Source organism: Lutjanus erythropterus, chromosome 10, assembly GCF_056507025.1.
Source record: "Lutjanus erythropterus isolate fLutEry1 chromosome 10, fLutEry1.hap2, whole genome shotgun sequence".
Taxonomy (NCBI): Eukaryota; Metazoa; Chordata; class Actinopteri; order Lutjaniformes; family Lutjanidae; genus Lutjanus; species Lutjanus erythropterus.
Genome location: NC_139326.1, coordinates 25,677,848 through 25,694,507, shown reverse-complemented (window position 1 = coordinate 25,694,507; position 16,660 = coordinate 25,677,848). Strand labels below are relative to the sequence as shown.

General features: G+C 40.2%; 1 protein-coding gene across 3 annotated transcripts in view; it reads right to left on the bottom strand.

Moving 5' to 3' along the window:
- The window catches only part of nipbla (NIPBL cohesin loading factor a), a 31,774-nt gene that overhangs the window by 11,139 nt on the left and 3,975 nt on the right, over positions 1-16,660 (bottom strand). The window contains exons 3-27 of one of the 3 annotated variants that reach the window (XM_084728785.1): positions 16,062-16,211; positions 15,681-15,846; positions 14,307-14,407; positions 14,083-14,194; positions 13,721-13,884; positions 12,178-12,326; positions 10,974-11,064; positions 10,425-10,646; positions 10,012-10,266; positions 9,146-9,906; positions 6,862-7,075; positions 6,534-6,710; positions 6,087-6,260; positions 5,244-5,405; positions 5,016-5,122; positions 4,831-4,917; positions 4,356-4,587; positions 2,930-3,081; positions 2,742-2,822; positions 2,275-2,375; positions 1,921-2,047; positions 1,725-1,807; positions 1,069-1,201; positions 413-556; positions 113-199 (exon numbers count right to left, since the gene is read on the bottom strand). In XM_084728785.1, the coding sequence (XP_084584911.1) occupies positions 113-199; positions 413-556; positions 1,069-1,201; positions 1,725-1,807; positions 1,921-2,047; positions 2,275-2,375; positions 2,742-2,822; positions 2,930-3,081; positions 4,356-4,587; positions 4,831-4,917; positions 5,016-5,122; positions 5,244-5,405; positions 6,087-6,260; positions 6,534-6,710; positions 6,862-7,075; positions 9,146-9,906; positions 10,012-10,266; positions 10,425-10,646; positions 10,974-11,064; positions 12,178-12,326; positions 13,721-13,884; positions 14,083-14,194; positions 14,307-14,407; positions 15,681-15,846; positions 16,062-16,125 (4,146 nt within the window). In that variant the 5' untranslated portion in view covers positions 16,126-16,211. The remainder of the gene's footprint in view (positions 1-112; positions 200-412; positions 557-1,068; positions 1,202-1,724; positions 1,808-1,920; positions 2,048-2,274; positions 2,376-2,741; positions 2,823-2,929; positions 3,082-4,355; positions 4,588-4,830; positions 4,918-5,015; positions 5,123-5,243; positions 5,406-6,086; positions 6,261-6,533; positions 6,711-6,861; positions 7,076-9,145; positions 9,907-10,011; positions 10,267-10,424; positions 10,647-10,973; positions 11,065-12,177; positions 12,327-13,720; positions 13,885-14,082; positions 14,195-14,306; positions 14,408-15,680; positions 15,847-16,061; positions 16,212-16,660) is intronic. The other 2 variants (XM_084728786.1, XM_084728787.1) reach the window with 2 other exon arrangements.

Here is a 16,660-nt window from a genome sequence, read left to right as displayed (position 1 = left end):
CTAATAATAATGGATGTTTTTCAGTGTGTTAATTACATATGGCAGTTGCGTATAGGAACAAGCTTCCATATGTAGCACTCACAGATCTAATATAGGTCTAATGTAAACTCACCACCAGTGAGGCATCTGTCTCAGCATTCTCTTCCAAGTAGTCCAGGAGAGCCTTCTGCAGTTGCTGGGTCTCATCAGTACCTGGAGACTATATAACCAGAGAGAAAGATCACAAGTAGTGCCACTAAAACCAATCCATGTTCAGCAAAAAGGTCAGAATGCAACTCTTCAAAGAAAATGGAAAACTAAATTGTAACATACAGTTTCTGCTTGTTTCATTTAACTTGTTTTTGTCACTAAAAACATCAACTTAGACATTCAAAAGACAGTGAGGTCATCAAATGTGAAGTTGGTCTTCTACCTCTTGGAGGATACGATCAATTGATCTCTGGTCCATCTTGCTGGTGACTGCATCCTTCCTCAGACGGGCAGCCACTGTGCCCAGGTAGTCAAGAGATGCTACTCTCAGAGCCATCTCTGTCTGCTTATTACTGAACTGGTGAACCTGATGGAAGCAGAGACAGAGAGACGTTAGCAAGAAATGCACTAATGTGTTACTGGTATCATATTACAATTAAGACCAAGACCAGCTTTCACTTGAATGCTAATAAAAACAAAGAACTGATAGAATTAGTGCATTACTGCATTTAAGATGAGGAACCAATACAATCAATGCATTAGTGCATTTAAGATGATTTATTTTCTAGTTTGGTGTGTCTAAGCTTTTAAATACTTCACTGCTCACTTGCACTGATCAAAAAGTATTTCTGCTTATTACAAGCATCTGAACAAGTTAAGTCCAAGACTAGCATTGTAGAAATAATAAATTGTAGAAATAATAAACTACGGCATCAGTGCTTAAAATGCAAAGAACGTATACAATTAAAAGATGCCTTTTCAAAGGAGTTGCAACCACTTAAGTCTAGGTCTCAGTGTTTCTGTTTGTCAAAGGATGGTAAAGCTGCCCCCTACTATTGACATGGTTCATCTATAAAGAAAGAACTCTGTCATACTAACCAGTAGTCTACCAAGCAGACTGAGCAGAAGCTCTGCAGCAGGCCACTCCGGTTTGTTTACTGTTGAGAGCAGGTCCTGGACAAAGTTTTCAAACAATGGCCGGTAATCTTCTTCTCCCTGCTTGCTGCCACATCTGAGGGAGGGGATGGAGAATGTGTCAGGGTAGGAAAAGAGGTAAAAACAGGGACAAAGGGAAAGCAAATGACAAAGAATTAATGGGGGCAATAAAAATCAGGAGCCGAGGACAATGAAGCAAATAGAAAATTAAGACATATAAAATGAAAATTTGTAAGGCTTAACAATTTGGTAGGCTAAATCCAACAAAACTAATAACCTGTTTGGCTACTTGAAAGGCTTAGAACAATGTCCTGACTAATAGGTCCCTGAATTATTTTTGTCTTGTGCACATGAGGAAACATGCACACCATGACAATGGTGGTGGTTTGATACATATTTCTGCTGACAACAGAGGGCATAAGAAACATGACAGGCAGCTCTAAGAGAGAAAACAAAGTCTTCAGCCTAATTCTTTAGCATTAGTCTGCATTGCATGCATGTTAATAAATACTTAATGTGATAGAGTAAAGCTCCAGTAGAATGCAATTGCGTAATCAAAAAATCCCATTTCAGAGCACAATAAAATGGAATGCAATTACTTTTTGAGGAAGACTGAGAGGAAGTTTTGTGCCGTTCTCATCGCTGTCTCATATGAGTTGGTTATCAACACATCTTGATCCACCTAAAAAAAGGAAGAAAGGGGACTCGTAAGGAAAATCTGAGTCAGAGTCTGAATGTTTCAGTTGTTCTGTAGTTGTTTAAATTGTGTATTTGCTTGCTTATGTGTTGGCCTACCTTGTCATGCTCTTCAAAAGTGTCCTTGTCGTTGGGTAAATGGACCACGCACTGGATCAGCTGCAGCACCAGAGCCGTCACCATCTGGATGTACATCGGCTCTCCATCATTGTCTGAGCTGTTCAGCCTAAAGACACAAAGATCAGGACATATGTGAAGTTACTACTATGGGTGTTATCCAGGAAAGTAATAGTTGTTTAGGAAAGATGCTTTTACACTGGGAAAAATATTCACCTGTGCATCTTGTATTGATGTACCCTTACCCACTGATATATTGTTGACTGGATAATAATCTAGCCCACATTTGTTGTCTAATCCCTGCATATCAATTTGAATTCATAAACAGCAAATAACCTGAAATTCCTGAGGGAACGTTTGCTGGTGGGCAGTCTGGCCAAAGATGTAAAGATCTCCTCCAAGATCAGCTGCCGATGCTTCTCGTAACGTGAGAACACCTGGAGACAGGAAGTAATAATGCAGTCAATATCTACCCTCAGGTTTGTAAAGCGGTGAAAACACATGTAAGGATAGCACACCAATGGATGTACACAAGGACACACTTAATTGTAAAAAAAAAAAACAAAACAAGCAAACAAACAAAAAAAAGGCAAAGTAGTGTATCGGATGAAGTCAAATCAAGCGAAATTGTATTTATACAGCCCAAAATCACAATTTGTAAAGAGTACAACATCTTCTGACCTCCCTGATAAAACTCTTAATAGGGAAAACAATGGAAGAAATGCAAGAAGAGGCAACAGACAAGGGATCAGTCTCCCAGAACGAGTCCCAAATTGAGAGGGGAAAAAAAAACAAAGACTTACTGCTGTAACTAGTTTAATGGCACACAGCTGCAGCTCACTGACATTCTCCACAAAGAATGGGGTGATTCCCATAGAAGAAACCTGAAAAAAAAGAGAATGGCATGAAGCATCATCTGTTTGCAATGCAATCATTGACTTGATAAACTGATAACTGCAGTCTAAGATTTTCAAGTATTTTTAATTTGTACCTGGAGGATGGTGGTGTCTGTCAATAGTTGGATCTCTAGGAGCTCAGAGATGTTGCTGACAATGTCGCACACTTTGTTGTACAACATGACAATCACGCGTTGTTTATGCGTCGAGCATTTTGCACGCTTCGCCTTGGAGCTCAACAGGCCACCTAGACAGACAAGAGTAACCCTGTTAAATCTTTTCTCAAAGTGATTTTGATAATGAACCATGATTTTGCACACATTCTTAATTTATGTTTAAGGAAAATAACATCAATATTCACTCTACAGCACTCTATTGAATTAACCTCGCCTTAAATTGCAGGGACTTTGTCATATTGTATAACTGACCAAACAGCTTCATAAACATGTTTCTTAAATGTATTTCAGGGAATCATTTAGGTTGTTTTACAAATTAATCTCCACCCAAAGTGTAAAGAGTTCTTCTTCCTGAGAAGCTTGAAGTGCAGTTTATTACAGCTGTAATTTCTGCTACAGCTCAATACCATTCGTGCTTTGAGGGATAGTTCAGACTATTTGAAGTGTGGTTGTATGAGGTACTTAACAACAGTCGGTGCATTTCCCACAGTAGATGGCAGTCGACACGCCATCCAGTTTATAGAGAGGAGTAGCAGCACAAAAGCTAAATAATGTACTGCTGTGGATGGGGTCTGCAGCAACAAGACCCACCAAATATCTGTATATGTCAGATTATACTATTTTCACTGCTTTACCTTGCAATCAGACAGCCTCTTCTGATGAGATACCACCATTATGTAAGTCAAGTATCACTCTCTCAAGCTCTACCATTCCCCATTGGCAAAATTACTAAATTTAACTCCTACAACACAGGAGTAGCTGATCTACCGGTGCCTCAATCTGTTCAAATTATTGAATGACTTCAGTGAATCCACACTAACATTTTAAAACACAAAAGTCAAACAATAATACAAACAAACTTCCGGTTCTAAATATAGCGTGCAGCTGACACTTTCCGCAGCAGTACATTGCTTAGCTTCCATGACGGTACTCCTCTCTGCCTCTCCAAACAGAAGCTACAGTCGGTGATGCTTAAGTACCTCATTCAACCCCACTTCAATTCATGAAAATTATCCCTTTAAGGTATATTTTTTTCATGCAGTAGTCGTCCACAAAGTCGATCGAAGAAAAAAAAATAATAATAATAATTTCAAGCAACAATCCTGTGTTTTTCCGATATCAAGGATCAATTGCTGACAAGTCTGTCCATCTCTCAGCTTACGTCATGGATAGTTTTATGAAGAATCATTATTTATTCACCATAAAACTAGTCCAAGGTTCTCACACAATCAGCTATATACCAAAACTTATCAACGTAGTTTCACTCAAATCACAAAAGTATATGTCTCAGGCTCATTTAGAAATCAAATAATCAAATGAAATAAAGCTTTTTCTTTATTCTCACCTCCGTGTGGGTCCACCCTGTAGACTGGGTCGTACTGTGGATACAGTGTGTTCTGAAGATGGAACTTCGTGTATTGTAGCACCCGCTCAATGACGTCTTCAATGTAGACAGCTTTCGGCATGTGCGTTGAGGTCATGATGTTGAGAGCTGTCAGACAGGCATCTGCTGACTTTGTGACTCTCTCCATTATCAGGTCTCTCCAGAGTTTCTCCTCATCTTCAGCATCATGGTCCTGAGGTTAGAAAGGAAAATAATGCATATGCTTTTACAGAAATAAACCACTTATCTGAAGGTGGAAATAAATAAATCTTTATTAAATTAATTTGCTACTCTTTCTGCAAGTCTACAAGATAAAAATTGATTAGTGTACATGTATACTGTACAGATTTCGGTAGTATATTACCAAAATTATCACGTTTGTTTAATACCACTGGGAAGAATATTCAACACATAAAGAAGAAGGAGGGAAGCTCACATGGTTCATCATGGTAGAGAGCTTGGACCCATCCTGGATATTCTTTTCCAGTATGTTCAGCAGCTTCACCAGCTTGTCTGATGGGATCTACAAACACAAACCATTATTTAGACTTACACCTGAAGCAGCATCACACATCCACAACAGTCCAACTGAAGCCTTTATATTAATGTACTGTACAGTACCCTGCTGGAGATTCCCATGGCCTTGATCTTGGCGGACTCGCTGCCCAGTTCATTCAACTGGTGTTTTCCAAGCAACAATTCCTGAGGTATCTCATCATCATCTGCTGCTTGAAAACATAAAACAAATCATGACACAAAAATCACAAAAAATACAGTGAGGTTGCCGCATTTACATTTTCAGTATGGACCACAGTGTCAGTTAGAAAGCCAGTCATCACTGATATTTACCCATGGTCGTGAAATCCACATCCTCTAGATTCTCCAGTATGTTGTCAATGCTTGCCAAGAACCTCTTGAATGTAGAAGAGTCCATCAGCTCCTCTTGCGTCAGCTTAGGTTCATATGCTTTCCTTTTCTTCTGCTTTTCCTTCATCTTCATTTTTCTGGCAACTGCATGAGATAAAGTTCAGTTTTTTTAGTAATTTGAAGAAACTCTCTATGTTCTAGTTTTCCATTTGTCACATTAACCTGGCATTGATAACTAAAACATGGATGCACTTCCTTTAATGGTTTCTAGTCTGTGATTTCACATAATTTATCTGAATTCTTACAATTTGGTAATTTACGATGGTGATGTTAAAGTTTTCTTTTAAAATTCTAGATTTATATAGTGACCAATTATTTTTTGGATCTACTATGATTGAGTAGATGATAATAAGGCTGTTTTAGAAGGGAGGGGTGTGACTGAGCCTGTTTCTTCAGCAAACATGTAGGAAACGTGGAAATGTGAACAGGACATCTGTCAAGTTTTTGACTTCACATTAGATTCAGATATGTTCTGTTTTTTTTTTGTTTTAAGTGAGCACATATCAGAAAAATGAAGGCAGCACCTGCGGCTGCAGTGTTGTAATTTGAACCCTTGCAGGACCCTGTTGACATGGTACACTGTAGAAGAAGTTCAAAGAACTCCTGGCACAAAACGGACATAACATTACTCCTTAATACAAAATGGCACTAGATTAAACTACAAAGACTAAACAAAGATGCTCAAAGTTGTATCACTATCACACACATTTAAAAAGAAAGAGAGACTTAATTTGAAATGTTATGGCACAGTATTTGAGTGCAGACCTTCACTCATGCTAGGTGGTGGTGAATCTTCCTCTGATGAATCTCTGTAGCGGCTCCCAGAGCCTCGTCGGCTGTCCCGGTGCCCGCTTTTCCGATGGTCCCCTGAGCCACGACGCTCCCTTTCTTCAAACTCCCAGGCCCTGTCTTTATCTCGACGCTGCCGTTTCCTCGCAGCTGTAGAGATCAGACAAAAAGAAATCAGCCCTAAAGTCTGAAAAAAAAAAACCTGTTATACCAGACAAACACTTCAATCAACAACAGTAAACTTGTGTCTGAAAAAAATACAAAGTGAATATAAAAACATTACTGTGCAGAAATCAACAGGCTTCAACTGTCAGCTCGGTCTTTAGTTCATCAGTTTTTAAGAATACTCCTCAAATCAAATGACCAAAAATTGTTCAAAGATTTTGCAAGTAGCACTGAAAAGAATCAAATAGTTTGACTCACACTCTCCGTTTGCATCGAAGTCTTCATCCGAGCTAACCTCAGCATATTTGGGCTTCTCATTTACAGTGCTTCGTTTCCTCTTGTTCATCTTTACCCTTTCACACAGGGGCATGGTTGACTCGATCTCTGCCAGCAGCTCTGGGGGCAGCTCATTCAGAACTGCTGGGTCCATACCACCTTAAGAAGTGACAGCAGAAATTTCAAGTTATTAACAAAAGGGTGACTCTAACAGTTCCGAAACGGTACAGAGTGAGAGTAGGAAAAATGTCAAAGTTAGTTGGATGAGATGAGCAAAACTGCTTGTAGCTCCACAACTTCTTGTTCTTACTTTTGCCAGACTTTCCTGAGGAGATCCTGTTCTTTCCAGACTTGCTGTGCCGGATGATCCTCTGGATCTGGTCGATGGAGAGCTTCTTCACCAGCACCACGGGTTTGGGCCTCTTCTCAAAGTCCTTCACCAAACCCAGCCGCTCCAGTTTAACCTTGGGCTGGCCCCACACTTGACCCTCAGCTGACCCACTGCCATCCTTATCACGTTTGATCTGGAATGGAAAAAAAAAACAAAACAGAAAAGGAATGAGGAAAGATCTCAGAGACTGCTGATTCAATTAAATTCACACTTGAAGTTTTGGACAGAAAAACACAAGTTTTGTTGAAACAAAAGAAAAAAATCACACAAGATAAAAAATGTAAACAATGGATCAAACTGACTGACATGAAATTAGTGATTTTGGTGTTAGTTTATAGTACAGTTCAAAGACTTAAAGGAATACGCCACTGTTTTCCCAACATTATCTCAATGTCTTGAATTGTGAGAGTCATGGTCAATACATAAGGCATTATCAGCACTGCAGTGTCAGTATACACAAAACTTCTCTCAGCCACTAGGGGTGATGGGCAAAAAATGTTGGTTGTGGACATTTCCACTCTTCAACAAAGACGTAACATTTCAATTTTTGCATTGTATTAGCATGGTAAGGTTTATGTCTGAGTTGTGTCCATCTATCAATACATATATAGCATGTACAGGTACTCTGCTTATACCAATAGTGAGTTAATACCCCTCTTCCACATGTTATTTGCATGGCTTTCTTCTGTCTGCCAATGAGTCAGAAGCACTGGCTAATCTAGGCAGCTAGTCATCTGTACATGGTGAAAACAACAAAGGCTGGTGAGCACTGCAACACAGACTGATAGCTCACTGGACAATGCTGCAGGTTAGTTCTGCTAAAGCTGACTGCGAAGTAAAGCTGAATAAAGTTTTCACATTGAGACCACAAATGTGATGCATGATATGTGATCATTCCTAACTGGCTGAAAGAAATTAATTTGTAAATTGTGTTTGACTAAACAACTAGCAAACATTAGCAAAAGTATTTTTACTTAATCAATGAAAGCAAGCCATTCTGTTTACAGACAATTCATTTCATCAAGTAGTCACTGCAGCACTAATTATAAGCAAACTGTGTGAGTTTTAGTATATGTTTCAGTTATATGCTGAAAATCTTACATCTGTGAATTCAATTTCTTCAAGTGTGATTCAATCCAATCATTTCCAGCACAGGGAAGTCATAACACGGCAGCCAATAGGTAACATCACACCACAGTGCCCTCACACAACCAAGACATGTACATTGTCGATCAACAATTAAATCAAAACATCTCTTAGACCTAATGAGAGGAACAGTGTGGTGCTCTCATAGCGAAAAGCATAGTTGCTAAAGACTGTGACTGTGGTACTATTTAATTTCATGACCTATGCATGCAACTTCATAACCTATCAGCTGGAGCTACTTTCCCTCCCCCAGAGGCCGCATAGCTGGTTAGTCCTGCCAGCTATTGCAACTTCAACTAAAAACCACCAGGACATTTCAGGTAAAGACAAGGTTTTAGTAGATATTCCATTCATTGGCAGGTATGCTGTGTGGGTGATTAGCTACCATCTTTGACTGCACTGACTGGCAGTGTAATCTTGTTTGCTTGTGCGCTGAATATGGCTACCACACGGTAGCCACTAGCACAACAACTGCTAGCATGTGAAAGTATCAGCTCAGCATGCTTTACTGAGGAGTGTAAAGTAGCATGTAACTGCATCATGGCATGAAGCTGCGGGCTGCATCTCAGAACACTGCTCTGAAAACAGATATTGTACAAAAGGATGAAACAAATGGAACCTTGACTTAAGAGAAATTGTGCTTTTTTGGGGTCCAGTACTGATAATGAGCACTTTAAGTAGGTGTTTAGCCAGATGCAATACCTGAGAAACAGCAGTGGAGCATTTCTTTAAAGTACTTGCTTTTGATTACACACACACACACGCACACACACACACACACACACACACACACACACACACACACACACACACACACACAACTAAAAACTTGAAACAAAACAATTTCTTCTACCTTTAGCAGATGGTTAGGTGTGTGTTAATGTGTTAACAGAATTATAAAAACCCATCCCAGGAATAAACAAAAGGCTTAAAATGGGAAAACAAAAACATAAACAGGAGTGAGCAGTGGTGTGATTTGATTTTGTGAGATTGCAGGCAGTGACAGCTGAATGATTGGTAGGTGGGTAGATATTTGGTTTGGGTCGGTCCAGATCACCTTAGGGATCTGGAAGTTCTTCAGTGCGCCACTATGACCTCCCAGGAGATGAGCAGGGAAAGAATCAGGAAGTTTAGCACCAGAAGCCGATGAGGCTGGTTTGGCACCATCTTGCCTATTGCTGCTCCGACCAGGCTCTCCTGTGGAAGAGGCCCGGTAGCTACGGTCTCGGTCTCGGTCTCGGTCACTTCGGCAGCGAGAGTCAGGGGAACGTCGGTCTCGACCACCGGTCTCACTCCGATGCCTCCTATCTCTGTCAGATTCTCGGTCCCTGTCTCGTCCATGTTCCCCTCGGTTTGATGACTTTGGCATGTCTCCCCGTCTCTCCGAGGACTTCTCATCGTGCCGGTGCTTTGACGACTCACGACCCTCTCTCCTGCTGTCATGTTTATCCACCCTGTTCTTGATGACTTCCGGCCTACCATCTGGTTTCAACCGCAAAGCTGTGTCAGAACCCTCCACTGCCGCTGGACCACTAGCTGGTTCTTCAGGCCAGCGTTGGGCCTCAAGGGCTGGAATAGGGGCAGCCAGACAGGGGTCGAGCTGGCCATCAGCTCGGCCTGCCTGCTGGAGGTCGATGCTCACCATGAGGGGAGGCCGGCTCGCACCGTTCCCAGCTGCAGTGGCCTCTTGTGGGGTCAGTTTGCCAGCATTGCCCCCTCCTGTTGATCCACTGCCTGGGGCACCTGTGGGGCCACCCGGTCCCCCTGCACCTGGCTCCAGGGGAAAAGAGTCCTGTTTTCTCTTCTTCAGAGGCTTGTCTGAAAAGAGAAAGACAAGAAGATAAATAAACATGCTCATAAACCCTCTAAGTTTTACATTGGCAACTATTAGTTCAGATTTTAGCGATATAGTCATATACACACCTTTATCCTGCACCTCCTTTGAGCACTTCTCACTAGCTGCCTCTCTTTCTATCCTTTCAATCTCGGCAAGGGCATCCAGTTCCGCCTCGTCGTAAGGCGAACTGGGAGGCTGGAGACCGCTGGCACCACCTGCTTGCTGGGAGACCTGCTGCTGTTGCAGCCGGGCTAGATTTTGCTGTAGAACAGGTACCTGCTGAAAGCCCAGTTCTGCCTCCATGTTGTCAGAGTTCTGGTCCATTCCTGGCACAACCTCACCTGAGAAATCAACATAAAAATCACATACAGGTGTGAGCACAGGGTGCTTGCTCTAATGTAACGAAAGCCATTACTTTTGAAACTGGAGGTGTACAAAACTGTATTAAAAAAAAATGAGGAACTAGCTAAAACTGAGCTGATCCAAAATCTTCACTTACCCGCGGGATCGGACTCATTTGACTTCACCCTTGACAGCTTGAGGGTGAGTTTTGTTGAGTCCTTGTTTGGAGAGCTTACAATGTCGTACATATCCTTCTCCTCTTTCACCGCTGGAGCTTTCTTCCTTTGCTGGGGCTGCTGTTTCTGGTCCGGGCCTCCTTCCCTCGGTGAGGGTGCGTAGGGAGGAGGTGACTGTAGAATCAGCGGGGGACGAGAGCCCGCTGTGAGGAAGCAAGAAGCAACACCAAAGAGAAGAATGTTATCATTCAAAGGTGTGTAAAAAGAAAGTGCATGGAACCAGCCACTACACTGTGACAGCTGAATGCTGTATCTCTAATGAGCAATACAATATAAGATGGCCAGGAAGACTGAAAAGAAAATCACTTTGGCCTTGTTTCACTATTGAGGGATAATGACGTCAAACTAATCTGTTGCTGTGAAATTCTAGTAATGAGTATTACGAAGGCAGAAGCTGCTTTTCCCTAGATGAAAAAAGGGTAGGTGGGTGGGGATGAATGCACTATAGTGCTGCCTTTACTCCTCCTTACGTTTGGGTGTTCCTTCACTCCCTGCTGGGGAGCAGCCAGACTGTGGAGACCTCAGAGGGAAAGAGGGATTCCTCATGGTGGAGTCACTCTCCTGCACAACACACACAAGATGAGATGTAAGCTACCAGGCATGAGGTTTGCATGTATTTGCTACAAATACATCTTCAAACAGCTAATGGAGAGTCCGTTTTTTTTAAATCCAATTGTCACCAATAAATCTTCTGTGATTACTGACTACAGTTTGTTGATTTCATTTTCAGAGTTTTGGCAGGTTCCAACAAGTTAAATTTAACAAATTTTAAGACCTCTTTAAGGCCATTATGAATACAATTTAAGACATATTTCACATCTATACTGGCAAAAAAGTACATGCACAGTTTGCATAAGCGGTTACTGGCGATGTTGGTTATGATTTGTAGTTGTTACACCGTGATCAATACAATTTTTCCCCAAAAAACACATTTAAAAGTTAAAAGTGTGACTGAAGTTAATGCAACTTTATAAAAGTAACAGTAATTTCATCATTCAAATTTTAAGACCTGTCAAAATCATATCCAAGAATTTTTTGTGGCCTAAAATTCAGATTGCTGGATTTTACACTTACAGAACACTGTAGTAGAACCTTTTACTTTGAGCACATTATTCAAAATGTCTTATGTGTTTATGCCAGCATTTTCCCTTAATCTTCTTCACTTTCTCCTAGGCAGTAACTAGGGAGTATCCACCTCAAGACCAGTGTCTACAAAAATTACTAATTGAAAATAAATCTCCAAACCTATTTGAGATCAAGTTATAAAAAACAAAACAGAACTTAAAACACAAATATGTGGCTTGACAGGTTTTATTCAGAAGCCCCAGTACATGGCTGGTTGACATTACACAAACTCCCCTCTGAATTTCTTTTCTTCTTTTTAGTCTGACGCAGTTTGTAAGATCTGACTGTACAGTCTATTGCACAACACATATTTAGCATTTTAGCAGCATTTACCATATTTTCCCCCATCTGAACACTCACTGGTAGATGCTGACTGTCTGCCACATGACAGACTTTGATGTAAAGTGACGTCTACATGCTGCTTGGAGAAAACTTGGCTTTCTGGTTCACATTAGAGATGCAAAAAAACATTTTTAAAAGCACTGTTGATCACTATGACTACGTTGCTTGTTGATAAATTTTGACCTTGCTAGATTTTTTCAGTCGTACCTCATTGCTCAGTCGGTGTACGATGTTCAGGTAGTCCTCAGTGCCATGTCTGTCTGAGTGGTGGTTGGCAGCATTTGCCATCTGCCCTGAAACTTTGCCCTCATGGATATTTCGTATGCCACCTGGAACCATGGGACTGGTCACAGACACTGTCAGACAGAAGATTAAAATAGTACATTAGTCCATCATGACAGAAGAAAATAATATGCTCTCTAATTAATTAGAGATGTGCCCCAAAAATTCTGCTAAAATAAACAAGCATTTACTGGACCAAGGATTCTATTAGAAATATTTTAGGTTTAACTGCTTGAACAGGACTTCAACTCTTCCAGGAGTTCCAAACAGGATTTTATGAGACCCAGAAATGGTAAATGAAACTCTACATTTTTAACCACTATATATACAAACTGCAAACTTCCTGCCAACTTATATAGAAAACAGAGATATGTTAATCTGTATCTCCTGTAATTGGTCAGACATTTTACCAGTGATTACCATCTGGGAGTGTATATAATTTAATTAATGAGAGCAGGCACTCTAAAGCAAAGGATTAACATTTCAACCAATTACATTTAATTATAGGAAATACAACTGTCACAACATTAATTGCGTGTTATATCCATGTTGGGGACATACATTTTCCAGCCAACCTCTGCCCATTACCTAAACCCATAACACAGGAAAAGTGAAGTTCAAATATGCATAAATGAGCTTATCAGACTTTGCTGCAATTTGCTGCACTGTAAATTCCTTTTACAGATCTGCCAACACATAAAAATGATAAGCCACTATTGACTGATAATATCGACCCAACTGAACACCTGCACTAGACTCATTAAACAGTCACACTGACTTCCTTTTCATTCTACCATATTTTACCAAATTTTTAAAGGGCTTTTTAAAAATCTTTTTTGGTTTTTGTCTTGAGAAGTATGGAAATACTGTTTGACTTTATATTTGTATTCAGAATTAAGTCTTCCACAATATACATAATTGTTAATTTCATAAAAGTTTTACAAAATTGCTGGTTAAACATTTTAATCAAATTATGGGACATTAAAGCAATATTTGCTGATTTTAGCGAAGCAGCTGAAGAAGTGTCATGTTCCAATAAACAGCAGCTTAACAAGGGACAGAATTTTGTCCAACTTGTCCATAAAACCACAGCTGCTGATCACCTGCAACTGTATATCAAGCAGAGTGCATTTAGAAGATAAAAGTCAGACAGTCTAGTTTTATATGGCCACTTGACAGATTTAAATGTGCTTTCCATTACAATTAATGTATAGCTGATAAAATCCAGATGTTGTCATGAGGAGTTTTGCCCATATATGTGCACCTTTTAGGCAATTTTGGAATAAGATGAATAAACTCCAGACCTTTAAAGCATACTTTATTCTAATTGTCTACAGTAATACTATGCTGCTAGCATGTTAACCTGATATGCAAATAAGGAACACAAGCAAGGAAGCACCAATCCATATTTAAAAAAAGACAGCACTTGCATGCACATGAACACGTAACACACAAACTATACTCTCACCTTGTTGTATCTGTTGGTGTTGGTTATAGCTGGGTGGTTGTTGATGGGAATACGGCTGTATGTAACCAGTGGCAGGGCTCTGCGGAGTGTAGGGACTGGGTACTGGACTGTTCTGCTGGCCCATATACCGACTACTGGAACCAGTCTGTGGCGACACAAACCGGCTGGACAAAGAGGAGGAGAGAGCAGGGAGAATGAAAGTGAGCACGCAAGGAGAAGGAAGTTCCATAATTATTAGCAAACTAAGTATAATTTCATGATGTAAAGACAGAGAAATAATAATACCAGTTCATAAGACAAATATGTAAACAACAATTACAACAAATACATGGGAATCAGGTCAGTTTTGCAGCCTGGCTCACCTTGATGGATTGGGAGAAATTGCAGCTGGCTGGAAGTTTGCAGATTGGGCAGGGCTATGCATGGAATTTTGGGTGATCTTGTATGGTGGTACCATCGGCTGCTGCATGACATCTGCTCAGAAAAAAAAAACACAGTATATTTGTTTCTAAATATCATCATGAAGCTCGTCTTTATCATTGCATGCTTTCATGCCGTGATGTGCAACAGGTATGCATCTTCATACTTTTCTCCCTGAAGATGCCAGGGTTCCTGGCCAGCATGGTCTGCAGCAGCACTGGTGCATCTCCCTCTGGCTCATCGCTACCCAGGTTGTCCTTCAGCTCTCTGGAAAAATACACAACATTAAATCCCGTTATAAAATAATGGCACCAAAATAAGAGGGTAACACACTTAATAGTGATGAGTGTTGAAATCCCCAATACTGAAACATTTCCAAAATCTAATGCACATGCATGCATGCAAATATGCATTAACTGCATGTATTTTAATTAATTTAATACATATGTACCATACAAGGTTGGGAGATTTGGGGGGTTGAGAGGACAATTTTGGAAAAGTAAAAAAAAATAGCTATTCCTCTAATATCTTTGGTTGTATTAAAATTTATTCTGCATTCAAGTGGCACCAAAAAAAATTGGAAAAATTGGTTCCCAACTGGGAAAATGCCAGCCAAAATCAAAACAACAACTGGGAAAGCAGGCAAAAATTTTAGTACATGACTTGCCAAGTTGTTGTCTGTTTTAAAAGCATGGTAACTGGAAGTAAACGTTTAGTTGAAAACTTTAATTAACTCAGGTATTGCATATCAATATTTTTAAAGATTGCTGTCCACATAGAGTGACCAAGAATAGAATAGAATGAGTAAAGTTATTTAAAGCCATTAACACTGCTAAAAAAGTCAAGTAATGGAATATTTTAGTGGTTTTAGGGAATTTAGTGTCCATGGTTTTTCCATATTACGACTTAAGCTGGAAGATCATCTTCCCAACTTGGGAAAAGCAATGATCTGAAGTGCAAGTTAATGCAGCATTTATAAGCAATGCTGCAAATTAATGAGCAGAACTGCTTCATCGCAAAATAGGATTTTTGCTTGAATTTAATGACTTGGATATGACATTTGTTTGTCAGGTATGTATTTCAGTGGAATAATATCAATAAACATAAAGACAACAATAAAAAATTATACCTAACATGTTAAAAATGCTAGCCTCATTGTACATCACTACAAATACACTACACTGCAAAAATTACACCTGTTAAAGTTAAATGGCAATTTTAAAAAAAACTCTTTTTTAACTCTCATTTTAATATACAGTAAACAGTTTATGACTTTTCAATATGCAGTATTTTCATATAACAAATTTACCCACAGGTAAGGCAATAACATTTATTCTGGAATAAGTGTTAATGCCCCCATCTCAACAAAAATTCACCTCTTTGCATTTTAATTGATGGAAAACTTCATTACAAACCCCAAGCTCTAACACTGACAGCTCATCCACTTTCAGGCAAAAATGTTGCCTCAGTTGGGGCCTGTCTATCTGGTCAGGGTTAAGACAAAATCTTACCATTTAAATACTTTGACTTATCTACTCACATGTGCTCTGTGGAGACCTGGTTGAGGCCATGGGCTAGCTGGGAGGCCAGATTCTCATCCCGACAGCCCAGTAGACAGGTAACTTCCTCCGCAATCCTCCCATTGTATAGGAGGCTCTTAGTGGTGGTGGCCGGGAGAGGGGAAGGGAGGGGCAGCTGGTTCAACACTGGGACGAGAAGAGACAGAGAGTGCAAAATAGAACACACGGTCATAGAAAAGCAGAGAAAAGAAAATAGAGAAGGCAAGAGACAGAATATGCAATCACAATTGCAAATTTGCATCCGTTTAGACAGAATATTTCAACTTGGCATTTTTCACTGGAAGAGTAGACAGAACAAAAACTGTGACAATGTGTTTGGAACACGGCTGCATGTCACTCACAGTCTGTGAGGCTAGCGATCCCAGCAAGAGTGGTGATGGGAACATGAGGCATATCCCCATTCATGCTGAAGGTGAGGGTGGGGGAGTGTGTTGATACACAGGTAGATCAGGGGGTCGATGGACGACACCCGTCCTCACATCTCCTGACACCTGCGAGAAAGGAGGGTTAGTCAGGGAAAGAGAGAAAGACAAAAACCAGCATGAGTGATGGAAAGAGTACAACAAAGCATAGACTGGAGGGGATAATAGAAATTAACAAACACGAAAACAATAAAGTAATCAATAATGTTCAAACATGTGGAGAGAAATGCACAGTGAATGGAGACACATTTGCTGTATAATGCTATGCCTGCCCTGATGCTGATATAGAAACTGTGTCTGCTGCATCATCTGTAAGCCACAAATAAATGTGTCTTATTAGATCTTGTCAATAAAGATTAAGTGCCATGTTCTTTACTGAGTATTTACGCAGGATCTCACTCGTTTCACTTGTCTGTCTAGTATTATCTATATATGTTAGCAATTCATAAGGGGGGTATCCTCTGTGCACTCTACCTGGGATATAGGTACAGAGCTTCAGGAATGTCATACTCCAAGAA